Below are 26836 nucleotides of genomic sequence, written 5' to 3'. Positions count from 1 at the left end.
TCTATTTTTTGGGTGAAGTAATCCTAGATGTTGTCGCAGAGGGATTGGGTAGGTTCTTCTTCCGTATCAAGGGTTTTTGGATTGACAAAGGTGTTAAGGATCTGAAAAAGCATTTTGGGAGAGTTACCTGATTGTTCCAACTGCTTGATAATTTGGTTTTTGCGCGCTTTTTTTATGTTTTTATGGTAATTAAGCAGAACCGTTTTGTAGTGTTCTTTGCTTACCCCATCTTTAGTGTGCCGCCATTTACGTTCAAGTTTTTTGCGGTTGCTCTTCTCTTCCCTTAGCTCTGGGGTATACCAAGTAGCCTGAATACGGTTTGTCCTCATATTCGACATTTTCTCTGGGATTATAACATCAAGAGTGGTTTTTATAGTGTGATGAAAGGACTCCAGATGATCCTCCACTGTTGCTGGAGTGGGAACATGCCTATTTTTAGTGAGCACTTAAATGTATCTGGAGATAGTTTCTGCCAGTGTCTGAAAGTCTTTTTAGACGGAAGTGTCTTCACTTTCTCTTTCCTTACACTAAGAATGTCAAAGGAGATCATAGAGTGGTCAGACCAAATTAATGGATCGGTCGAGATATAAGCAAGGTCTGTTGAATTTGAAAGAACCTGATCCAATATATGACCTGCTTTGTGGGTGGGGGCGTCATTCCTTGTTGTAAGATTAAGTGATGTCATTTCCCTTGAAAAGATAATCGCTTCTGGGTCTTCTTGGTTATCATGATGTACATTAAAATCTCCCAAGAAGATAAACTTCTCTGAGGATATGACATGTGGTGCAAGTATGTCCAGCAGGTTAGAGATGGAATTAACAATAGGGCCAGGGGGGCGATATACAAGCGCTCCCTTCCAGCTCAGCTGTGGATGAAAGGCCAGTCTAAATACTAGGATTTCGATGTTATCTGAGCTGAATTTATCTAAAGCGGTGGCCTTTATAGGATCTTTGTAAATAACGGCAACTCCACCGCCTACTTTGTGAGACCGGTCAAGTTTTAAAATGTGGTAGCCTGCTGGTATCGCAACCGCAATATCAGGGGCAGAGGTAGGTCTTATCCAAGTCTCCGTTAGGAAACCTATGTCTGGAGCTAAGGTGGAAAAAAGATCCCAGATATTTATAGCATGTTTGGGAAGTGAACGGACATTGGCTAGGAAGCAGTGCCAGTTAGTTTTAATAGGCTTGGAATCAGTGCGCTGTGTGGCTAGGGATCCTGTCCTCTGCGAGGGGGTTAGGCTCTCAAACCTACACTTAACGCATGTGAAACTGCCCTCGATGTTAGAGGGGGGTCGGTTGGTACAAATAATACAGTCACCATAGCCCAAAGTGTGCCTTGTTGTCTTCCTGATGTCCAACAGCTCCAATCTGGAGTATTTGTGATCTTTCCTGCGGGCCCCTGTGTTATCCCTCCACAAAGATGTAAGGGGTATGGCGTCTGGCGGCGACCAGGCGCGGACGGGCGCAGACGGGCTTGCCTTAGGCGCGCCATCGGCACGCCCGCTGCACGCATCCGCTGCGCGTCGCCCAGCACATGCTTTTAAGTGGTCCAGGCGTTTGAAAACTAGAACGCAGACCCTAGCTCGGAAGGAAGTATTTCTCAAAGCCACTGAAAGTAAAGATCTCCCTCCACAGAAAACGAGCGGTGCTCGCAGTGGACCGGGGAGAGTGAAGAAAGTCCCTGATGTCTAAAAGTTAAAAGTACTAAAGGTTCGTTTTTAAAATAGTATCACAGTAAAATAGTATCACGTTTCAATTTTAAGCATATGAGACATTCAGTCATGCTCCTAACACTTGCTCGTCTTAACACGTCCTAACACGTCTTCTGTGGACATTGCTCTGTTTTCTTTTAGTTTGCCTCTGTTCCATTTAGAGTATGGTCTTTGTAATAAAAGACAATGAATCAGTTTGGCATTGTTGTTAACCGACTACACATTTCCAAGCTGAATTTTTTACTTCTGTCCCGACTACTACCATTTGACATCTGCTCCAACCACTACGGCTGTCTGTCTGCCACAGCCACAGCCATTGGACTTTTACTACACCACAGCCATTGGACGTCTGCCACAACCACTGCCATTGGACGTCTGCCACAACCACTGCCATTGGACTTCTACTACAACCACTTCCATTGAACTTCTACTACAACCACTGCCATTGGACATCTGCCACAACCACTGCCATTGGACATCTGCCACAACCACTGCCATTGGACATCTGCCACAACCACTGCCATTGGGCGTCTGCCACAACCACTGCCATTGGACGTCTGCCACAGCCACAGCCATTGGACGTCTGCCACAACCACTGCCTTTGGTTGTCTGCCACAACCACTGCCATTGGTCGTTTACCACAACCACTGCCATTGGTCGTCCACCACATTCATTGCCATTGGTCGTCTATCACAACCAATGCCATTGGTTGTCTGCCACAGCCACTGCCATTGGTCGTCTACCACAACCACTGCCATTGGTCGTCTGCAACAACCACTGCCATTGGACTTCTGACACAACCACAGCCATTGGACTTTAGGGGGGCACTTTTCTCTGCTCTTTGTGGCATGGGTTTGTCTCTACACTCACTTCCCTCGTCCCTCGCACCTTTGTCTTCTGTGTGCTTCCTCTTCCAGGTCTGTCTCTGTTGTTTGCCTCTGTGGCTGTCTGTGCCTGTGTGCTCTTCCATCTCTGGACCGCTCCCTCCTTGAGTCCAGCTCTTTGTGTCTATGTGTTCTTGTCTCTTCACTTCTTCCTGTAGGCCTGTGTCTTTACGTCTCTATTCATTGCTCTCACAGCATCTAGCTCTGTTCTTTTTTTCCATCTCATTGTGCTTATGTGCTTCTAGGTACACTGCATTCTCCATGTCCCTCCGTGTGCTTTTGTTCTCCCTGTAAGTCTCTGTTCTTTTTTGACAGCCTCCTGTGGACACTGCCATTTTTTTGCATGTATTTGTATCCCACACTGATTTTCTTGGTGTTTCTATTATAAAAAAAAACACATCTTGCAGTAAATGTCAGTTTTATAGTCCAACATTTGACACTTGGGAGAATATCACACGTTTCTCAAGTTTACAGGAGGTCCTGTGAAGAGTGACTGGTGTCGGTTCTCTTTTGCTGACAGGTCCTGTGCTCGCCACCGTCTTTTCTTTGAGAGCCCAAGGGAAGCAAGAGCTGTTGTCCAGGGACCACCAGGAGTCTTTGAAAGGTAGGTAAGAAGTGCCATGGAAGGGACTTGGCAGAGTTACCAAGGATGCTCCCCTCCGCTCTTAGGGGTCCAGAAAGACACACATTGGTGCCCAAATACCTTCCCACTCACAACATATATGTCTCACATATGCACAGACATGCACATGTGCTCCAGCACAGTCCTGGGAACGTACTACAGATAAAGTAGGTCACAAAGGGGCTTGACATGTAGTTTGCAAAGGAGGAGAAACAGACAAGAACCTTTGGGGAAGCTGAAGCCGTAGACATGGTCAGACAACACACATATGTGAGTAGATGCTAACCCAGCGACACACACAGACGTGCATAGATGCTAACACAGCGACACACAGACACATAAACACATAGATGCTAACCCAGCAACACACACAGACGTGCATAGATGCTAACCCAGCGACACACACTGACGTGCATAGATGCTAACCCAGCGACACACACACAGACGTGCATTGATGCTAACCCAGCGACACACACAGACACAAACACATAGATGCTAACCCAGCGACTAACACAGACGTGCATAGATGCTAACCTAGCGACATACGCAGACTCGCATAGATGCTAACCCTGTGACAGACACACATATGTGCGTAGATGCTAACCCAGCGACACACACAGATGTGCATATATGCTAATGCAGCGAAAGCACACACAGACGCGCATAGATGCTAACCCAGGGACACACACAGACACATACACGCATAGATGCTAACCCAGCGACACACACAGACACACATACATGCGTAGATGCTAACCCAACAAAACACATAGACACACATAACTGCAGCAGTGCTAACCCAACACGTTCACACAAGCACCCTAATGCCACATTCTTACACTGACACCCTTATGTACACATAAGCTCTGCCAGAGATAAGGCAAACACAGAGAAACAGACATGCACACTCGGAGGCACACAGGGGTGTGCACCTTGAAACACATCATCACACAAACAGAGGTGTATAGATGCTGACCAAAACAAACACACCTGTGCAAAGGTGCACATTCAGAGAAACACCCTAATGAACACAAACAAAAGTGCACACATGCTTACTTAGAGACACACTTTGAAGCAGAGACACAAAGGTACACATATGCTTGCCCTGACCCATTCACACTGCTGCACATACAGGCACACAGGTGAACTCTCTGCAGACACACTAACACACCCAAATAAAAGTGCACAAAGTTTCACAGAGACCACACTCACACAGAATCTGCTTTGGGAACTCAGCTGATGTTCTGGGAAGGGGAAGGACTTCTGAAGCAAGTTCGGTCCCTCTGTCCCTCTACAGACCCCTCTCCCTGCTTGACTGGGGGAGCAGGAGAGTCAGAAGGCGGGCAGCGAGCTAGCTTGCTGAGTGGAAGCAATAAATATAGGGCCCGATTCACAAAGGCAATCTGAGACAAAAGTTTAACTTTACGACGTTTGGTATACACAGAGTTATTTTAGGATGCGTATCTTTACGTCCGCAGTCGGGCAGAATGAAGTGAAATCAATGGGCCGGAACGCAAGTTTAGCAAAAAAGACCATTAGGAACGTGAGATAAATGGTAGAGGAGGTCATGAAAATCAGTTTGGGCAGGGAAAAGGGTGTGGCCGGACACTACATCATATCCCACAAATGTTTGCTCTTTTGTTTCATGGTACAAGCAGTCCATGATTTGCGCCCCCCTCAGTGTTGACTGTAGGGCAGAGGAGGAGGAGGGCAGAGGCTGGGGCAGAGGAGGAGGAGACCAGAGGTGGGGTCAGAGGAGGGCAGTGGAGGGGTGCAGAGGTAGGGATAGAGGAGGAGGAGGGCAGTGATGGAAGGCAGAGGTGGAGCAGAGGAGGATGGCAGAGCTGGGGCGGAGTAGGGTGAGGGCAGAGGATGAGGAGGGCAGAGCAGGAGGATGAAGAAGAGGGCAGAGGCTGGGGCAGAGGAAGAGCAGAGGAGTAACGCATGAGGACACGAAGGACTCCCCGCAGACATCTCTCTCTTTTGTGGTTGTTGAAGGAGGCGAGAACCGCAAGAGTGAGCGGCCGGCGAGGCTCACGAGTAACACGGAACCAATACTTTTAGCAGGACTGTTGGGTTCCCCACATGCGGAAAAGAGACCCTTGTGATATAAGAAGGTGCAAGAATAAGAGCGAGAGAGACTGTGGAGGGGAGAGAGAGTACGAGACTCATGGAGAAGGGGGGTTATTGGAGCACTGAGGGTCTCTGGGGGACCTGAGAGTACAGAGGGTGCAAAGGAGGATGAGTGTGAGAGTACAGCGGGTGTGAAGGAGGATGAGTGTGAGAGTACAGCGGGTGTGAAGGAGGATGAGTGTGAGAGTACAGCGGGTGTGAAGGAGGATGAGACCCTTGTGATATAAGAAGGTGCAAGAATAAGAGCGAGAGAGACTGTGGAGGGGAGAGAGAGTACGAGACTCATGGAGAAGGGGGGTTATTGGAGCACTGAGGGTCTCTGGGGGACCTGAGAGTACAGAGGGTGCGAAGGAGGATGAGTGTGAGAGTACAGAGGGTGTGAAGGAGGATGAGTGTGAGAGTACAGAGGGTGTGAAGGAGGATGAGTGTGAGAGTACAGCGGGTGTGAAGGAGGATGAGCGTGAGAGTACAGAGGGTGTGAAGAAGGATGAGTGTGAGAGTCCAGCGGGTGTGAAGGAGGATGAGTGTGAGAGTACAGCGGGTGTGGAGGAGGATGAGCGTGAGAGTACAGTGGGTGTGAATGAGTGTGAGAGTCCAGGGGGTGTGAAGGAGGATGAGTGTGAGAGTCCAGCGGGTGTGAAGGAGGATGAGTGTGAGAGTACAGCGGGTCTGGAGGAGGATGAGCGTGAGAGTACAGAGGGTGTGAAGGAGGATGAGTGTGAGAGTACAGAGGGTGTGAAGGAGGATGAGTGTGAGAGTACAGCGGGTGTGAAGGAGGATGAGCGTGAGAGTACAGAGGGTGTGAAGAAGGATGAGTGTGAGAGTCCAGCGGGTGTGAAGGAGGATGAGTGTGAGAGTACAGCGGGTGTGGAGGAGGATGAGCGTGAGAGTACAGTGGGTGTGAATGAGTGTGAGAGTCCAGGGGGTGTGAAGGAGGATGAGTGTGAGAGTACAGCGGGTGTGGAGGAGGATGAGCGTGAGAGTACAGTGGGTGTGAATGAGTGTGAGAGTCCAGGGGGTGTGAAGGAGGATGAGTGTGAGAGTACAGAGGGTGTGAAGGAGGATGAGTGTGTGAGTACAGCGGGTGTGAAGGAGGATGAGTGTGAGAGTACAGAGGGTGTGAAGGAGGATGAGTGTGAGAGTACAGCGGGTGTGAAGGAGGATGAGTGTGAGAGTACAGAGGGTGTGAAGGAGGATGAGTGTGTGAGTACAGCGGGTGTGAAGGAGGATGAGCGTGAGAGTACAGAGGGTGTGAAGAAGGATGAGTGTGAGAGTCCAGCGGGTGTGAAGGAGGATGAGTGTGAGAGTACAGCGGGTGTGGAGGAGGATGAGCGTGAGAGTACAGTGGGTGTGAATGAGTGTGAGAGTCCAGGGGGTGTGAAGGAGGATGAGTGTGAGAGTACAGAGGGTGTGAAGGAGGATGAGTGTGAGAGTCCAGCGGGTGTGAAGGAGGATGAGTGTGAGAGTACAGCGGGTGTGGAGGAGGATGAGCGTGAGAGTACAGTGGGTGTGAATGAGTGTGAGAGTCCAGGGGGTGTGAAGGAGGATGAGTGTGAGAGTACAGCGGGTGTGGAGGAGGATGAGCGTGAGAGTACAGTGGGTGTGAATGAGTGTGAGAGTCCAGGGGGTGTGAAGGAGGATGAGTGTGAGAGTACAGAGGGTGTGAAGGAGGATGAGTGTGAGAGTCCAGCGGGTGTGAAGGAGGATGAGTGTGAGAGTACAGCGGGTGTGGAGGAGGATGAGCGTGAGAGTACAGTGGGTGTGAATGAGTGTGAGAGTCCAGGGGGTGTGAAGGAGGATGAGTGTGAGAGTACAGCGGGTGTGGAGGAGGATGAGCGTGAGAGTACAGTGGGTGTGAATGAGTGTGAGAGTCCAGGGGGTGTGAAGGAGGATGAGTGTGAGAGTACAGAGGGTGTGAAGGAGGATGAGTGTGTGAGTACAGCGGGTGTGAAGGAGGATGAGTGTGAGAGTACAGAGGGTGTGAAGGAGGATGAGTGTGAGAGTACAGCGGGTGTGAAGGAGGATGAGTGTGAGAGTACAGAGGGTGTGAAGGAGGATGAGTGTGTGAGTACAGCGGGTGTGAAGGAGGATGAGCGTGAGAGTACAGAGGGTGTGAAGAAGGATGAGTGTGAGAGTCCAGCGGGTGTGAAGGAGGATGAGTGTGAGAGTACAGCGGGTGTGGAGGAGGATGAGCGTGAGAGTACAGTGGGTGTGAATGAGTGTGAGAGTCCAGGGGGTGTGAAGGAGGATGAGTGTGAGAGTACAGAGGGTGTGAAGGAGGATGAGTGTGAGAGTACAGCGGGTGTGAAGGAGGATGAGTGTGAGAGTACAGAGGGTGTGAAGGAGGATGAGCGTGAGAGTACAGAGGGTGTGAAGGAGGATGAGTGTGAGAGTACAGAGGGTGCGAAGGAGGATGAGTGTGAGAGTACAGAGGTTGTGAAGGAGGCTGAGTGTGAAAGTACAGCGGGTGTGAAGGAGGATGAGTGTGAGAGTACAGCGGGTGTGAATGAGGATGAGTGTGAGAGTCCAGCGACTGTGAAGGAGGATGAGCGTGAGAGTACAGAGGGTGTGAAGGAGGATGAGTGTGAGAGTACAGAGGGTGTGAGAAGAAGAAGAGTAAGAGATGCTTGTGAAAGAGAGAGGGGATGTGAGAGCAGAATCTGAAAGAGTACAGGTGTGAGAGTCCAGAGGGTGTGAAGGAGACGGTTGTGAGAGTACAGAGGGTGCGAAGGAGGATGAGTGTGAGAGTACAGAGGGTGCGAAGGAGGATGAGTGTGAGAGTACAGAGGGTGTGAAGGAGTACAGGTGTGAGAGTCCAGAGGGTGTGAAGGAGACGGTTGTGAGAGTACATAGGGTGCGAAAGAGGATGAGTGTGAGAGTACAGAGGGTGCGAAGGAGGATGAGTGTGAGAGTACAGAGGGTGCGAAGGAGGATGAGTGTGAGAGTACAGAGGGTGTGAAGGAGTACAGGTGTGAGAGTACAGAGGGTGTGCGCGACTGTAAGCAGACAGACAGGTGGTGACACTTGTGAAGGTGAAGAGAGATGTGAGAGCTGAAGCAGAGGAATCATGGATTCTCCATCCTCTACCAGCAGGTGCCAGACTTCACAATCCCGGTGACTTACATAAGATGAACAAAGAGGAAATCATTCATCTAAACAATATTCCAGAGACTGAAGGACAAGAAGGAAGGGAGTGCCTTGCTGAAGGTAAGGACTAATGGACACTATGTGTGCAGTCTAAAACCAAAGCGCCTCACAGCCGCCTCTGATTTGTAGGTCCCCTTAGGAATAATGTTCAGCAGTGACGAGGTTGTATTCGTGAAAAGATCCGACTCCCAGGAAGAAATCATTTTGATATGAAATACTTATGCTTATACCGTGGAGAATGTGTAGACACACTTATGAGCTACCTTTGAAGATGTGACACAGATGGCCGGATTGTGTTCCGCGTCTCCTGCCTTTCGCATTTAGCAGAGGCGCTGCCACTGGCTTCTGTCTGAGATCAGCCTTTGTGGGGTGGGATGCCTTCAGGGGAACTCTTTGCGCCTTCAATTAATATTGACCGGGTCTGGTGGCTCAGTGGACAAATGCATCCACTGCAAGGGCCTGTGCTCGACCTCATGGTCACAGGTTCAAATCTTTGCGGGTCCACTCAGCCTTTCATCCATCTTAGGTCAATAAAATGAGCACAATTGAGTTGGATAACAATAAAACATCTGTTATTCTGCACCAAGATACCTACGTGTGAACATGCGCTTTACAAATACATGTGTTATGTTATTGAAGCCAAGTGTGAACGAGCGGAGTGCACTGAATACTAAGGCGACACCATAGTGGGGGAGCCTCCTCTCTGCCTTGGATCAGTAAGGTAACGTTGCCGGCCCGTCTGTGGTGGCGGTGGTCTCTGGATGACTGACACATGTCTGTCTGAGCCCTAGGTTCAGGGATTTGCATAAACATCAGAAGTTAGCTCCATCTGCACAAGGAGAGACCTTGTCCTCCTCTGCAGGTCCAGGCAGACCCTTGTCTCAGTGACTCTCTCCTCATCCGTTCCACTCGGGTTTCATGAGTAGAGGAACGAGACGGAGTGAGAGTGGGCATTGATGCCTCCTCCTGCCATTTAGCACAGGTTCTTTTGGAGATGACCGCTCGTCCTGACTCTGGCCATTAGATCCTTGTTTGGTAGAACCGCACGGCAAACTTTGGACCAACGCCCATCTTCCCAGGACTGGCAAGATGTAGGAAAGTGGGTTTCTGTTGCTGTAACCCCCCACTTTATTGCCACACTACTGATGCACTTTCACTTGATGTGCCCTGGATCCCTGCCAATCAGGTTTCCTGGGCCTGTGTTCTTTCCCCAAAACTAACCTAATGGGCATTACTGGCCACAGGTCAGCCCCTGGTAAATGGTACCACAGATACCCAGGGCACTGTGACCAGGGAAGACCTCTTAGGGCTGCAACACTTATTGTAAATGTAAATGTAAATGTAAGGTGTTTTGTAGCGCGCTCAATTACTACCGGAGTATCCTGGCGCGAATGACCGCTGGGGAACCCGTCCTGGCTTTCCCTGTGAGATGGTCCCGTGCTGGGTATCTCCAAGGTGAAGCCAGGCATCCCTGGCGTCTGTGGGGGGCCGTTGTAGAGATGAGGCAAGCTTAATGCCCAGAGTTACCGAGTGTGATCACTGCCCAAAGTGGGCACCGAGGCGAGAATTATCAGTCCGCTGACCCTGGTCCTCGACCCTGCCGCGTCGGGAATCGAACCCTGGTCCCGGGCCGTTCTCAGCCTCCGGGTCTGCCGCCTCTAACCAGTGAGCCACACCTCTCTATTGTGCCACCCTTAGAGGCCCTGTGCCTCCACACACACACACACACACACTGCCTTTGCAGGCTGAGTGTCTTGGTGCAGAACAAACTGAAGAGCCTACAACCCACTACCCTGGCATAAATCAGTCACCCTTCTAGCTGGGTGCCCTATGCCAGTGGTGAGGGTACAGGAGCACGAGCCCCATACCCCTACAGTGTCTAAATCCATTCTTGGACACTGTAAGTGCAGTACTGCCATTTAGAGTATATGGTGCTGGGAGTTTGTCATTTCAAACTCCACAGCACCATAATGGCTACACTGAAAACTGAGAAGTTTGGTATCAAACTTCTCAGCACATTAAACCCACACTGATGCCAGTGTGAGTTTTAATGAAAAATGCACGACAGAGGGCATCTTAGAGATGCCCCTTGGAAAACGACAAGCTTCTGTTGGGTTCCCTGACAGGTACACACCAGCCTGCCACCACGAGACACGTTTCTGGACCCTGTGGTGGGAGCATTCGCTCCCTGAGCCCAGAAACCAAGCCTTTCCTGGGCAGAGGTGGTCACACCTCCCCCAGGCCGGGAAGAGTCATCTGTGGCAGGGGAGCTTCAAAGGCCTGGCAGCCTTTATAATGTGACCCCCATCCTCTCCTGCGATCAGGAGCAGCCCCCTTCCTGTCTCCCCTCCTTTTCGACGAGAAGACAGGCGGGAAAAACTAGCCAGCCCAGAAGGTCTGCTCACCTCTGCCAACCCAACCCCTAAGGTGGGTGAGGCGAGGTGAAGCCCACTCTTCAATGCACGCCATCTTGCAGATGGCAGGCCTTCCCCAATCAGGATTAGGGATTGTGCCAATTCCCACACCTGGGGTGAGCACACTAAGAGTGTAGTTGAAACCCCTAAATGCCCCCTAAATACAGTATTTAGGGGGCAGCCCTGAACCAAGAAGACAGATTCCCGCAACCTAAGAAGAAATAGGACGAAAGAAGATGCCCAGCAGAGGAGACTGCAGAGAACAACTGACTTGGCCCCGGCCCTACCAGCCCGTCTGCAATTTCCAGAGATCCTGTGGCAGAAATCGTCTTGGGAGGACTGACTGCCTTCAACAAAGACCGGATCTCATGTAGAAACACCAAGGAAAGATTCAGAGCCTGCTGAGCAAAAAGAAACCTGGCACCTGGAACCACCACTGCACCTGTCGCCTACGGCCCGAGTTCGAGTGGCTTACCGGTTCCAGCGAGGTCCCCCAGCGCTCCAGAGTCCGAGTCCACTATGGTTTGACTCCTCCAGGACTCCCCGACGTCGCCTGCAGCCTTTCCACGGAGACCCCACCAACCGCAAGGGGCCCGTTAAGGTGAAATCCGACCTCAAAAGACACACCTGCATCCAGCCGCCCTGCACCCTAGATAAAAGAACCCGAGGTGCACCTACGTCCCTGAGCTCTCTAACTTACCCGCCTAGCTGTTGGTTCCTCCCGGAAGTCTGCCTGGACAGAGCCTTCAGCTGAAAACCAAAACCAAAAATCCCCATTGAAAACAAAAGGGCACCCAACGCCAAAACGGCACCCTGCACCCAGCCGCCCCTGCGCCGCCCCTGCGCCGCTGCGGGTGCACTTTGTGTGCTAAACCGGATCCCCCTTTGCCCTTAGCCTAACACCGGGTGCTTGGCTCACAGAACCTTGTGGCCTGCTCTCCAGCAGCCACACACCGGAGGCCCCCTACTCCCCATTGGATAACATTGAGCCTCAGCACCCTGCACCCTGCACGCTGTACCCTGCACCCAGCCGCCCCAGTACTGCTGAGGGTGCACCTCTGGTGCTACTTTGTTCCCCCATTTGCCCTGAGCTAAAGTCCACAAGCTTTGTTCCCACAGCCCAGTGACCTGCTCACCAGCAGCCACCAATCGGAGGCCCCCTATCCCCCACTGGGCCTCAGCACACTGCACCCGGCCGCCCTAGTGCCGCTTAGGGTGTAACTGGAGTGCATCCTTGACCCTCGGGACCCCTGAGTCTACCCCCAGAATACCAACTCCCACAACCGAATACTTACCTTTGAACCGATAACACTATTTTCCTCCATAGGATAACATTGACTGCTTTTCTTGGAAAAGTTTCTAAGTGTTGAGTTAACGCTGTCCTCTGATGCTGCCTTACTGCTCGCCCACACTACCACAAATAGAGAGTGAGGTGTTATCTACTTTACCTCTGCCTACCTTTGGGGTTCCATTGGACTGCGTACACACTATACCTTACTTTGGTATAGTATAGACGGAGTCAGCTTCCTACACAACATGAGAGTTTAATCGACTGAGTTACATAAGTACCTGAGATCCCTCCAGGCCAGTGATCCCCGCCCAAGGTGTGATCCCTCCAGTCATGTGATTCCTCCAGGCGTGTAAACCCTCCAGGTGGCTGCTTTTGCTCTCTCCTTATACAGGAACATGCAGCTCTGTTTCTGGCACAGAACAAATCACTCTGTTCTGCGCTGATTAGTGTCTCCATTGTAATTCTGACGTATCTGCCAGTCTCGGTGACAAACATTTATGCAAAAGATTGACTTGTAGACGGTGAGGTCTCCGTAGAGACCGTTGTTTCTGGATGCAGTTGCAGTACTTGTCAATCTCCGGCCTGAGGCGACTGCCTCTATCTTTGAGTTCTCTTAATGTCTGCAGCATGTTTCGGTACACCGTCCCTTTCTGCCTTCTGCAGGACATTTATCCTACCTGGATCTGGCCAGTCATCGCCTCTTGGATCTGCGGAGGAATGTCAGATCATTAAGACAATCTCTTGTTCTTAGGCCCCTTTGTCATTCCTAATGGTCCTCACTCCATGGAGGTATCTCACTCTCGGTAAAACTTGGCAAAGAGCTATGTCTTGTCACTGAAAGCAGCTTTTTACACCTTGGCCTATGAAATCCTCTATGAATCGTAATGACTGACACAAACCATCCCTCCTGACAGACATGTGCAGGATCGCCCCGTCAACAAGTAACGCCAGCCGTGGATGAGACACTTTAGTAGATGTGCACCTGCGACCAGATGTCCCCTGAGCATGATGGCGGTCTCTCATAGACTGGGACGAATGACTACCTGTCCCTAGAGAGAGGATTCACCTGTGACTGATATGTGACTTCATGCTTTGGAACATAATACTTACACGTTTCGATTTGTTTGACAGGAGATGGGGACTGTCCGTCCCCAGTAAAGGATGAAGATGAGGCCTTCTGTGTGGAACACATGGACAGTAGCAACGAAGAGAGCATTGGCAGTCCCTCAGGTGAGAGGTTAGCCCTCTGTGGTTTGGAGTCAGACCTACAGGAAGCAAGACGCCATAGCTACAGGATTACAGGAAACAAGCTTAGGTAGCTATAGGTTTATGGGAAGCGAGCCTCAGTAGTTATAGGTTTACTGAAAGTGAGCGTTAGTAGTAAAATGTTTAGAGGAAGTGATCCTCACTGGTTATAGGTTTACAGGAAGTGAGCCTCAGTAGTTACAGTTTACAGGAAGTGAGCCTCAGTAGTTATAGGTTTACAGGTTGTGAGCCTCAGAAGTTACATTTTACAGGATGTGTGCCTCAGTAGTTATAGGTTTACAGGAAGTGAGCCTCAGTAGTTTTAGGTTTACAGGAAGCGAGCCTCAGTGGTTACAGTTTTACAGGAAGTGAGCCTCAGTAGTTTTAGGTTTACAGGAAGTGAGCCTCAGTAGTTATAGGTGTACAGGAAGCGAGCCTCAGTGGTTACAGTTTTATAGGAAGTCACCTCAGTAGTTACAGGTTTCCCGGAAGTGAGCCTCAGTGGTTACAGTTTTACAGGAAGTGTGCCTCAGTAGTTATAGGTTTCCAGGAAGCGAGCCTCAGTGGTTACAGTTTTACAGGAAGTGACCTCAGTAGTTACAGGTTTCCTGGAAGCGAGCCTCAGTGGTTACAGTTTTACAGCAAGTGTGCCTCAGCAGTTACAGGTTTCCAGGAAGCAAGCCTCAGTGGTTACAGTTTTACAGGAAGTGACCTCAGTAGTTACAGGTTTCCTGGAAGCAAGCCTCAGTGGTTACAGTTTTACAGGAAGTGTGCCTCATTAGTTACAGTTTTACAGGAAGCACGCCTCAGTGGTTACAGTTTTACAGCAAGTGACCTTAGTGGTTACAGTTTTACAGGAAGCGAGCCTCGGTAGTTACAGGCTTACGGGAAGTGAGCATCAGTAGTTATATGTTTACAGGAAGCAAACTCTCCCTCTTCCTGCTGACCCTAGTGTATAGTTAAAAACACGTGTTTATATTCACAATGTACCCATAGGTGGTATGCTCATATCTTCCCTGCTCCCATTCCCGTGTGTCTATAGAGCATCACTCCTTATGTAACATGTGCAATCTCCTCCTCTCACTCCTCTCTTGGTCTACATATGACCACCCTTCTAACCATTGACATACAATCTTTCCTTGCACTATACACATTTCCCCTCCCTTGGTATGTAGATTAGTTCTCGTAATCCACATGTAATCACTTAATATATGGATACAATCACTCATCTCATCATCTGCATACAGTCACTCATCACTCAACATACAATCACTCATCTCAGTTTCTGCACACAATCACTCATCTCAGTGTCTGCATACAATCACTCATCTCAGTGTCTGCATACACTCACTCATCTCAGTGTCTGCATACAATCACTCATCTCTGTGTCTGCATATAATCAATCATCTCAGTGTCTGCATACAATCACTCATCTCAGTGTCTGCATACACTCACTCATCTCAGTGTCTGCATACACTCACTCATCTCAGTGTCTGCATACAATCACTCATCTCAGTGTCTGCATACACTCACTCATCTCAGTGTCTGCATACAATCACTCATCTCAATGTCTGCATACAATCACTCATCTCAGTGTCTGCATACACTCACTCATCTCAGTGTCTGCATACACTCACTCATCTCAGTGTCTGCATACAATCACTCATCTCAGTGTCTGAATACAATCACTCATCTCAGTGTCTGCATACAATCACTCATCTCAGTGTCTGCATACAATCACTCATAGCAGTGTCTACATACAATCACTCATCCCACTCAACATACAATCACTCATCTCAGTGCTGCATACCATCACTCATCTCACTGTCTGCATACACTCACTCATCTCAGTGTCTGCATACAATCACTCATCTCAGTGTCTGCATACAATCACTCATCTCAGTGTCTGCATACAATCACTCATCCCACTCAACATACAATCACTCATCTCAGTGCTGCATACCATCACTCATCTCACTGTCTGCATACACTCACTCATCTCACTGTCTGCATACACTCATCTCAGTGTCTGCATACAATCACTCATCTCAGTGTCTGCATACACTCACTCATCTCAGTGTCTGCATACAATCACTCATCTCAATGTCTGCATACAATCACTCACCTCAGTGTCTGCATACACTCACTCATCTCAGTGTCTGCATACACTCACTCATCTCAGTGTCTGCATACACTCACTCATCTCAGTGTCTGCATACAATCACTCATCTCAGTGTCTGCATACAATCACTCATCAATCACTCATCTCAGTGTCTGCATACAATCACTCATCTCAGTGTCTGCATACAATCACTCATCTCAGTGTCTACATACAATCACTCATCCCACTCAACATACAATCACTCATCTCACTGTCTGCATACCATCACTCATCTCACTGTCTGCATACACTCACTCATCTCAGTGTCTGCATACAATCACTCATCTCAGTGTCTGCATACAATCACTCATCTCAGTGTCTGCATACAATCACTCATCCCACTCAACATACAATCACTCATCTCAGTGCTGCATACCATCACTCATCTCACTGTCTGCATACACTCACTCATCTCAGTGTCTGCATACAATCACTAATCTCAGTGTTTGCATACAATCACTCATCTCAGTCTCTGCATACAATCACTCATCCCACTCAACATACAATCACTCATCTCAGTGCTGCATACCATCACTCATCTCACTGTCTGCATACACTCACTCATCGCAGTGCGGCATACAATCACTCATCTCAGTGTCTGCATACAATCACACACCTCAGTGGCTGCATTCAATCACTCATCTCAGTGTCTGCAGTGCATACAGTCACACATATCATGTCTGCATACAATCACTCATCTCAGTGTCTGCATACAATCCCTCATCTTAGTTGCAAACAATCCCTCATCTCAGTTGCATACAGTCACTCATCTCAGTGCTGCAAACAATCACTCATCTCAGTGCTGCATACAATCACTCATCTCAGTGCTGCATACAATCACTCATCTCAGTGCTGCATACAATCACTCATCTCAGTGCTGCATACAATCACTCATCTCAGTGTCTGCATACAATCACTGATCCCACTCAACATACAATCACTCATCTCAGTGCTGCATATAATCACTCATCTCAGTGCTGCATACAAGCACTCATCTCAGTGCTGCATACAATCACTCATCTCAGTGCTGCATATAATCACTCATCTCAGTGCTGCATACAATCCCTCATCTTAGTTGCAAACAATCCCTCATCTCAGTTGCATACAGTCACTCATCTCAGTGCTGCATACAATCACTCATCTCAGTGCTGCATACAATCACTCATCTCAGTGCTGCATACAATCACTCATCTCAGTGCTGCATACAATCACTCATCTCAGTGTCTGCATACAATCACTGATCCCACTCAACATACAATCACTCATCTCAGTGCTGCATATAATCACTCATCTCAGTGCTGCATACAAGCACTCATCTCAGTGCTGCATACAATCACTCATCTCAGTGCTGCATATAATCACTCATCTCAGTGCTGCATACAATCCCTCATCTTAGTTGCAAACAATCCCTCATCTCAGTTGCATACAGTCACTCATCTCAGTGCTGCATACAATCACTCATCTCAGTGCTGCATACAATCACTCATCTCAGTGCTGCATACAATCACTCATCTCAGTGCTGCATACAATCACTCATCTCAGTGTCTACATACAATCACTGATCCCACTCAACATACAATCACTCATCTCAGTGCTGCATACAATCCCTCATCTTAGTTGCAAACAATCCCTCATCTCAGTGTCTGCATACAATCCCTCATCTCATTTGCATACAATCCCTCATCTCAGTTGCATACAGTCACTCATCTCAGTGCTGCATACAATCACTCATCTCAGTGCTGCATACAATCACTCATCTCAGTTGCATACAGTCACTCATCTCAGTGCTGCATACAATCACAGATCTCAGTGCTGCATACAAGCACTCCTCTCAGTTGCATTCAATGCTAGTTACAACCCTTAAAGAGAATGGTACCTCTTTACATGGGTTCTTTGTATCCATTGCTGCCATCACACATTGCAGCCTTCTGATGTATGTACAGAGCATATGGAAATCTACAAAGCAGACAATGGATTGGCACCTTCTCCAGAGTGAGCCTGTCACAGACTTGTATGGAATCATGCTCGGTCTTACCTCAAAAATACAACAAAGGAATCCATCTTCGAGTGTCCCTCCCACGTTTGTCCTGGAAAGGCTGGTGCACTGTGTGAGGTGCCGATATCTGATTTATGGGACAGATCAGACTAGAAATGCTGCAGATTACACTGAAAAGATGGCCTCTGCTTCCAGGGAGGGGTTAGTGGACTTACTTTTTTATCCCAGAGTTCAGTTTGAGGGGGTATTTATTGCCTTTATGGGGGCAGGTTGAGAGGCTCTACTCTTCATTTGCTTCATGGGAGCTTGAGATTTCACCATTCCCCCTGGATGTTGATCACAGCAGTGGCATTGTCCAGTGTCTCTCCCATAACGTCACTACTTTCCTTTTACTAAGGTTTGTTTACACTTGAAGTGGCCTTGGGCAACGGGAACAGATGATCAGCCTTTTTGTCCGTCCTTCGGTTGCAGCCTTTGTTTTGCTGCCCAACGTATGTGCTTTGAATGTGGCTTTTTTTTGCAGAGTTTTATGTACCGCGAACTAGACCCGAAGATATCGGGTATCAGAACGCTTTACCTGGGCACCAGTTGCATTACATGAGGACACATTCATTTTTGTTAGGCACAGGGAAGATTCAGTGAATTGCCCAGAACCACAGGAGGTTGAGCATCGTTGCCGAGACTCGAAGCCGGTTCGCCAACTTCGCGTTGGTTGCATTTACTGAACATGATCCTCATTGAACCCCAGATCGCACTCTCCAGACGCATGACTTCAGCAGGTATTTAAGCCGCAGAGCATCATGGCTGTCTGGATGGTGCTTGGCTTATATCTTATTGCAGAATGGTTCTGTATATTCCCATGTGTAGGGTTTTAAACTGTAAGGGTCTTTCTTACTTACAACATATCATCCAATCCCTGCTTCCTTGTCAGAACTTTGACAGCTTTGTTTCTGGCTCTGCTAGAGACAGGATCCGCTCCCACCACTTCAACAGGGCAAGGGCCCTGGTCTGTGTCATTGTCTGTCTATGAACCATCGGTCTTGCCACCCTTGCCCCCATACTGTGGAACTCCCTCCCGTTAGAAATACGGTCTTGCACAGACCTTTTGTAATTTAGGAAGTCCCTGAAAACCTGGCTATTTGCACAAAGTTAGACTCTATGTTCCTCTTTGACAGCATTCAGAGCCTTTTTAGCGCCATGAAGCCACCCGGCGTACGTGCGCTCTATCCATTTTTATTAACATTAACATGATCTCCAAGATATTCCCTTATGTGGTGGCTCCTCCCATGGCCCCCGTATTCACATTATGGATTCAGGTGAACAGTTCGAGGTCACTACCCATCTGAGACCTCGAATCGAGACAGGAGGCTTCAGGGTAGCGACTGCGAGGAGTCTGAGACGTCTCAAGGAGTCGATGTGGGCGGAAAGAGCTCAGAACTGAATAATGAACCAACAGACACAACAACATATTATCCTGCTCAATGCTTTTCATTTGGTCAAAGTAAGTACTTTAATCACTCAGCAGAACTAAATTCTGCACAGTTCAGTGATGGTACACGAAGCTAAGTTGTGTCTCTGATTGTGTTCTCCAGAAGGCTCCAGTCTGCTCTCCCCACCCGGGTAACCCTAGGAGCTGTAGTCCCCCTATCTAGCGGCAGAGGCATGAATTGGGCACTGGTGTAGATGACATCACAGTCCGGGACATAATGCAGGCCCCTGCAGCCTGTGAGCCACAGGGGCCTCATAACCCTCCAAGTGGCCCCCAATTCTTCAAGGGGGCAGCATCCAGTCCAAGGCCATTGAATAGCAGTGAGGTATGGGAGATTTGGGGCCCCTCATCACATTCTGCAGTGGGGCCCATCATTTTGCAGTACAACACCGATCACTGTTGCCTTCCAGGGGTTCAGAAGTGCAACTGTGTCACTTGTTTTACCACTAGTCATTTTTGGGCTGAAATAAATATGGTTGTTTTTGTGCAGAATATTGACATGTTATGCCCCATTACTATCATCTACTTTAGACAGAATCTTTTTTCTCCGAGCAGGTCCCAACTAGTCAAACTAATGAACTGGACATCGGGAATTGAACCTGTAAATTACAGAGACCCACAAGGTTCCACTCTCTTCCCTGTCCTGTTCACACTTAATCTGTTGCTAGAAGGCTTCAACCTCCGGCTCCATAATATATACACAAGACATGCTACTAACTGCCCTCAATTCAGCCCTCTCCCCAAAGGGGTATCCTCAAATTACAAGAATAGCTGACAGGCAACTTCTTGAAATTGAACCTGTAAAAGTCTGCTTTTCTTCTCATCTCTCATTAATCCAAGCATTAGGTCAACCACAACCCGTCCTCTGAACTTTTGGAAATCTGCTTGCTCTCCACCCGCTTGGAATGAGTCAAATCACCGGATTTCTGGACTGATACCACTCTTTCATTGGCAATTAATGTAAACAAATGAGCTCCCTTGGCCACTTTCTACCTATATCCCACTCCGTTCCATCCCTGACCTGCTCCCTTTTAGGAAGGCATTAAAAACCATCCTATTTTCCTCAGTTTAGTCCCATTCCTGTCTGGTTACCTCTGCTGTGTTGTGTTCCACCATCTCCTAAAGCGCCGGGACGCCTCTTGGCTGCGGCATCTGCGCGCTATATAAATTAAAATAACATAACATATCATCATCTGAAGAGAATAAAAATTGCCTTTACCAGCCAACAGCTGAGAACTGCTGCCGAAGACCTGGTCACGTCCACAATCAATACAAGTAATAATATCCTTACCGGCATGCAGACTCACAATGCAGCTCCTAAAAGCTGCCCTCAACACCACCACTGGACTAATCAAAGAAAAGAACGACTCTAGGCTCATCACTCTCAGCTCTAAGCTCATCTCTAAACTCTAAGCTCATCACTCTCAACTCTAGGCTCATCACTCTCAGCTCTAGGCTAATCACTCTCAACTCTAGGCTCATCACTCGCAACTCTAGGCTCATCACTTTCAACTCTAGGCTCAACACTCTCAACTCTAAGCTCATCATTCTCACCTCTAGGCTCATCACTCTCAACTCTAAGCTCATCACTCTCAACTCTACGCTCATCACTCTCAACTCTACGCTCATCACTCTCAATTCTGAGCTCATCATTCTCAACTCTAAGTTCATCACTCTCAACTTTCGGATCAACACTCTCAATTCTAAGCTCATCACTCTCAACTCTAAGCTCAACACTCAACTCTAGGCTCATCACTCTCAACTCTAGGCTCAACACTCTCAACTCTAAGCTCATCACTCTCAACTCTAGGCTCATCACTCTCAACTCTAGGCTCATCACTCTCAACTCTACGCTCATCACTCTGAACTCTAAGCTCCTCACCCTGAACTCGTTAGCTCATCACTCTTGTTTTGAGAAACCTCTACAGGCTCCGTATTAAGCATAACATGTGCTCCTCTCTTTTAAATCACTTCTTTCAGGACAGCCTAGTTACTTGCCCAACTTCCTAAACACTGCTACTGGAAACACCCAGATTTTGCACCACTCAAGCTTTAAACCCATCCCTCAGCTGCTTTAACTTCCCTTCCTCTGCAGACGCGGCGGGTACTGAACATCCTCTCCTTTGGAAAAGCCTTAAAGACGCTCCTCTTCAGTACTTACATTGACAATTTAGGTCCTGATGTGGCCTCCAGATGTCCAACCTGCTTGCTGATGCTACTCTTGGGCCAAATTTCTCATCCTCTATGCAGTGATGGTTCCTTGTTTCCTTTCACTACTTGAATCCTTTCTCTGCACCTTTTCCCCCTTTCTCCTACCTCCTGAGCCCTTATTCTGGGTCCCATTTCATCGGATACAGTGCTCCGCATTCAAAAGCTGTTGGAGGTTTAAACCCTGTTCTTTTAAAATCCTGTTTCTTCTAAAGACCTCTTACCATTGTGGTTCCTTGTAAAGACATCTTACCATTGTGGTTCCTTGTAAAGACATCTTACCATTGTGGTGCAGCGGTGCTAAAGAAATACGGTAGTTAAATACAGTTTCAAATCCCAGGATTATCTGGCTCTCAGCGGTGATCTGCAGTTACGACCTCCAGGATAATCCGGCTCAGAGTAATGATGTGCAGTTAGTACCTCAAGGATTATCCAGCTCACAGTGGTGACTTGCAGTTATGACCTCCAGGATTATCCTGCTCTCAGCGGTGATCTGCAGTTACGACCTCCAGGATAATCCGGCTCAGAGTAATGATGTGCAGTTAATACCTCGAGGATGATCCTGCTCTCAGTGGTGATGTGCAGTTACGACCTCCGGGGGGGAGGGCGCGGCGCCCAAATGCCTCCATGGAAGAGCCGCCACTGCTAGCGATACATCTTCATGATCTTCCGGCGTCACCAGCACTAGTTCACAGCCCTACAGCTCTGGCCTAACCCCCCCCCCCCCCCCACCCCCCTTCGACACAGACACTGCAGTCCCATTTTACATCCCCTACTTGTGTGCAGAGAGACTGTGTGCCAGTGCGGTGGGCATTGAGAAAGGTGCCGCCATGCCTGCCTGGAGGTCCTCAGCTTGTACATAGGGGACAGCTCTGCACCAGGCCACATTGTGCTCACAGGTTGAGAGACTGCACTGACTGACATCTTTGCTTGGTTGGAATATATTTGTGGCTCCTGAGCAGGGGACAAATACCTAAGCTGCAGATTTCCTGTCTCGTGTCAAACAGAGTTTTGGAATAGATACAGATGTGTTTCTTTGGGAATGTTTCTGTTATAGGAAGGTTTGACAGTGACACACACGTTTATTTAGTTTGTGTTAGGATGCTCCCAGCTGCTCTTGTGTTTTCACTTGGTTCTGTGATTTATATATTGTTCTTTAATCGGTGTAGATCAGTGTGTGACATTGTCAGCAAATATAAAGAAACAAAGGGAGAGACAGGGAAATTGAGAAACACTCTCTTGGTCCCCGGTTAAGGCTATACAACAACAAAAGAGAGGTTACATGTGTCTCAGAAGCCACAGAGACGGAGCCATGTAAAGAAAAAGTTAGCCAGCCCAATTTGGGAGGATAGGAAAGCCCTCACACACCGACCTAGTCAGTGTCATGCTTCATCATAGGGCCCCCCCTCATTGCGTCGATGTTGGGTGACACAATGCACTCAATAAACTAAATGACTCGATTATGACTCCCAATAATTAGGCGCCGTATGTGCTTGGAGTTCAAAGTAGGTTTGTTCAGTTTAGCAACATACGAACCGACTGCACTGGTGGTGAGCGCTGAGGGCGTGAGTTCGCTTCTTTGACTCGAGGGTCACGCTACTGGAAACATTTGAGCTAAGTAAAAATGTAACCGATCGCTCCCAATCTTGTATGTTTGTTTGTGTCTGTCTATTTTGTTTTCTCTCCCATAGGTGCAGATACATCCTAAATCAGGATTTTTAGGGATTTGACAATTGTCCTCCCTATCTTTTTTCACTTTTTCACAATTTTTCTTTTTTCACTTTCACGTCCTCAGGTTAGGGTGGATGATTAGAGAGTCCATACCGCCGGGGTTACACTAGTCCTGACGAATGCCGAGGTAAATTGAAACCATCTAAAGGCTGAAACATGTTGACTGATTATAATATTCTGAATTAAACCAATTCATTACCTTTGGCTGTAAATTCAGACACATAAGACCAATTTTAACTGTGTTAAAGGGATCTACCAATAAAGTATTTTTTGAGATACCCTCTAGACACTTTTACTTTATCTTCTTCACTGCACGCCTTATCACACAACCTGCTCCGCAGTCTCCTGGCGTCGTAGCACACCGAGGAGGCACTTGGCCTCCGAGGTGGGGCCCTATGATGAAGCATGACACTGACAAGGTCGGTGTGTGAGGGCTTTCCTATCCTCCCAAATTGGGCTGGCTAACTTTTTCTTTACATGGCTCCGTCTCTGTGGCTTCTGAGACACATGTAACCTCTCTTTTGTTGTTGTATTGTCAGCAAATAGTCAGATTACTTTCTCTGTGCATTTGTGGAAGCCCTGTGACAGCTACCTGTTCGTGGGAACGGGCCAACCAAACCCTAGTAATAACAATAATAATATTACTGTTTGATAGATATTTACCTCTCTCGGTACCTGCAGCCCTTCACAGTCCCCCAGATAAACAGAGGCATGTGTCATGTCTCCTCTGACGCTACCGGAGCGACCACTGATTGAAATAAAAAGGCAGCTCCTTCCCAGACAATACTCCCTCTTCACTGATTCATTGACTGTATGGCGTAGAATTGTTCCTTAATGTTTACTTCATATTACAGGACATGAGATCGTTTCCTTCCCTATAAAAGATGAGGAAGACACCTATTGTATCTACCGTCCGGAGAGCAGGAGTGAAGACCGGGTCACCCGTTCCTCAGGTAAGAGAATTGAACAACTCTGCTTGTAGTCCGCAGAATTACTCATCTATAGGACAAGAATAAATTGCTTACCTGTAATCCTAGTTCTCTTCCAGGGTAATACTCAGCAAAATCATAAGCACTGAATCGTCCGACCCATGCACGTGGGCGCTGGAGCAGATATTAAATATTAGATATATATACTTGTATGTATTTGTATTAATGTACATTGTGCCAGAAAAGTAACATACATATATATATATATATATATATATATATATATATATATATATATATATTTTCCTCACAAAGCAGTAAGAATTCGTTTACTTCCCAAATTAAGAGGCACACGCAGGGTGATGATATAAAGCTAGGAATGCTTTATTTGGTGCTTTTGTTCCCTCTCCCCTCCTTCTCGACAGACGCGTTTCACCTCGCGGCTTTTTAAAAAAAAAAATATATATATATATATATATATATATTTGTGTGTGTGTGTGTTTGTGTGCGTTTTATATAGAGATAGATAGATAGATATGTATCTATACACATATAAAAAATGCAGACTATAGAAAAAGGCCAAAAAATGCCCACATTACATTGCCTTTTTCATTTAAGATCTCCCACAACCATTCAACATTCATGTAAAACAGACAATTAGACTTTAAAGAGTAAAACACAACCTTTATTTGAAAGAAAAAAGGAAGGCAATAGAAGGCATTGTTTGCCAATAGGCTGCATTGAAACTACAACAGAGAAAACTGACACCGTGCCTTTAAGTTTGCACAGGAGCTCCTGAATCCCATCCTGCCCCACAAGTGACAGTTTGGTCAAGTCTTTTTTTACTTTGACAAGAACATTCAGAGGATAAACAATATAACTGCTGTTGCCTTAAGAAGTCACCCGGGGAGGAGGGAGGGTTGCTTATGACTTGGATGTGGATTCCCTGGAAGGGAACTAGGATTACAGGTAAGTAACTTTCCTTCTCTTCCAGGGGATACTCACAATACTAATAACCACCGAATAGAGTAGCAAGCCCATCCGACACACCTGCAGACGAATTGAACCACTGAATAGCCGCTGAAAATAAATTATCCAAAGAGATTTCTTAAAGAACCCTGCTCTACTTGAGCATCTGCCTGGGTGTCTAAGTCAAGACAATAATGCTTAGTAAACGTATGTACCGATCTCCATGTCGCAGCTTTGCAAATTCCTGCAGTGGGTACATTTCTTAGTAGAACAGCAGTTGCCACCATACCCCTCGTAGAGTGGGCCTTGGGTCTGGACGGTAGGTACCTGTTGGCTAAGTGGTAGGACAGAACTTTACAGGAAACTATCCATCTAGTGATGGTTTGCTTAGAAGAGGCTTTGCCAGTTCTCATTGGACCATAGTTGATAAACAGAATGTCTGATAGCTTTTGTTTTTTCGAAGTTAAATGTATGGACTCGCTTGAAATCTAACGTGTAAAGCCCTCTCCGCTGGGGTGGAAGGATTAGGGAAAAATGTTGGAAGAAAAATGGTATGATTAATTTGGAAATCGGAAATCACCTTGGGGAGAAATCTCGAATGTGTTCTCAAGACCACCCTGTTCGCATGAAATACAAGACAGGGTTCTTTAGCATTTAGAGACTGGATTTCACTGACTCTACACGCTGAAGTAATATCAGCCAGAAACTGTTTGTTCGAGGCATATTGGCTGCAGACCACACACTAGTGCATAGATCGCCATCTGGTGATGGGCCCGGATGATTACACCTTGTTGTTGTCTTGGAAGAGTCTTTGTCTGTTGGATGACTCCTCCTGTACGTACCATCGTAGTGCGCATGGGCATCGACTCCATCGTCAGATTGTTTTTTTTTGCCATCGGGCTCGGATGTGTTTATCGCTCTGTCCCGTTACTGATCTCTTTTCAACTTCCAATCCTACATCATACCATCGGGATCGTCTTCGACAGTAATTCCAGTTACCTGCGTTGAAGAAAGCTTGCACTTCTCCATTCCAGCGTTCGGCGGGGCCGTCGGGCCCAACTGCGCCAATGGGCCTTTGGCTCATGGAAAGAACACCCTTCAAGAAGTGCCCTCAGTGTGGACACAAATTTCCGCACACTGATCTTCATGAGGTTTGCAATCTGTGCTTGTCCCCGGAGCACGAGAGTCAATATTGCGAGGCCTGCACTTTGTTCCGGTCCAAGAAAACCATCAGAGACCGTAAAGCTCGAAGAGTCATGGCGCAGTCCTCTTTATCGACGAGGCTCTGAACGAGATAGAGTCCGAAAAACAACAGCAGGATGACATTGTTTCCGAAGCAGAGGATTCAGCTTCCGGAGCCGAGGAAAGATCAGAAGGCGACGATCTTCTTTCAGCTGGTCAACAGGTCGTGAGTACAAGCGTCGACCCTGTTCACCCCCCCATACCGGGACAGGCTTCGGTTCCACCTCCACCTTCGGGTCCAGGTGCACACCGACCAAAACCTTCTGATGCCCCACCTTCTGGCTCGGCAAGGAAGATTCCAAAAAAGCCTCCAGTCAACTCGGGCTCGAGTCAGTCTGTCGGTCCCGACAAGCAAAATGTCCTCAAACCAAAACTAACTCTGGCACCGAAGCAGCCCTTGGTACCAAAACCGGTCGAGCCGAAAACAAGCTCAGCACCGAAAGAGGTTCCCAAGTCTATCGAAGACAACTCCGGTTCCGAAAAAAGTCGACCCGAAGCCTGCTTCGGCACCAAAACACACTTCGGCTCCGAAGGTCGATGATTCCAAACGTGCATTGGGAACAGAAATTCCGGATCCAAAAAAAGATACGGATACAGCAAAATCCATGGGAGCTTTACAAACTCAGACCCATTGAACGTCCTTTTGTCGCTCCTTTTACAGGGG

General features: G+C 47.9%; 1 protein-coding gene across 1 annotated transcript in view; it reads left to right on the top strand.

The window, feature by feature from the left end:
- The window catches only part of LOC147663364 (uncharacterized), a 103373-nt gene that overhangs the window by 19616 nt on the left and 56921 nt on the right, over nt 1-26836 (top strand). The window contains exons 3-6 of the mRNA XM_086950498.1: nt 3116-3199; nt 8441-8557; nt 13334-13432; nt 23887-23985. Of these exons, the coding sequence (XP_086806624.1) occupies nt 3116-3199; nt 8441-8557; nt 13334-13432; nt 23887-23985 (399 nt within the window). The remainder of the gene's footprint in view (nt 1-3115; nt 3200-8440; nt 8558-13333; nt 13433-23886; nt 23986-26836) is intronic.

Source organism: Lissotriton vulgaris, unplaced genomic scaffold (assembly GCF_964263255.1).
Source record: "Lissotriton vulgaris unplaced genomic scaffold, aLisVul1.2 SCAFFOLD_388, whole genome shotgun sequence".
Taxonomy (NCBI): domain Eukaryota; kingdom Metazoa; phylum Chordata; class Amphibia; order Caudata; family Salamandridae; genus Lissotriton; species Lissotriton vulgaris.
This window is presented reverse-complemented; position numbering and strand designations above follow the sequence as displayed.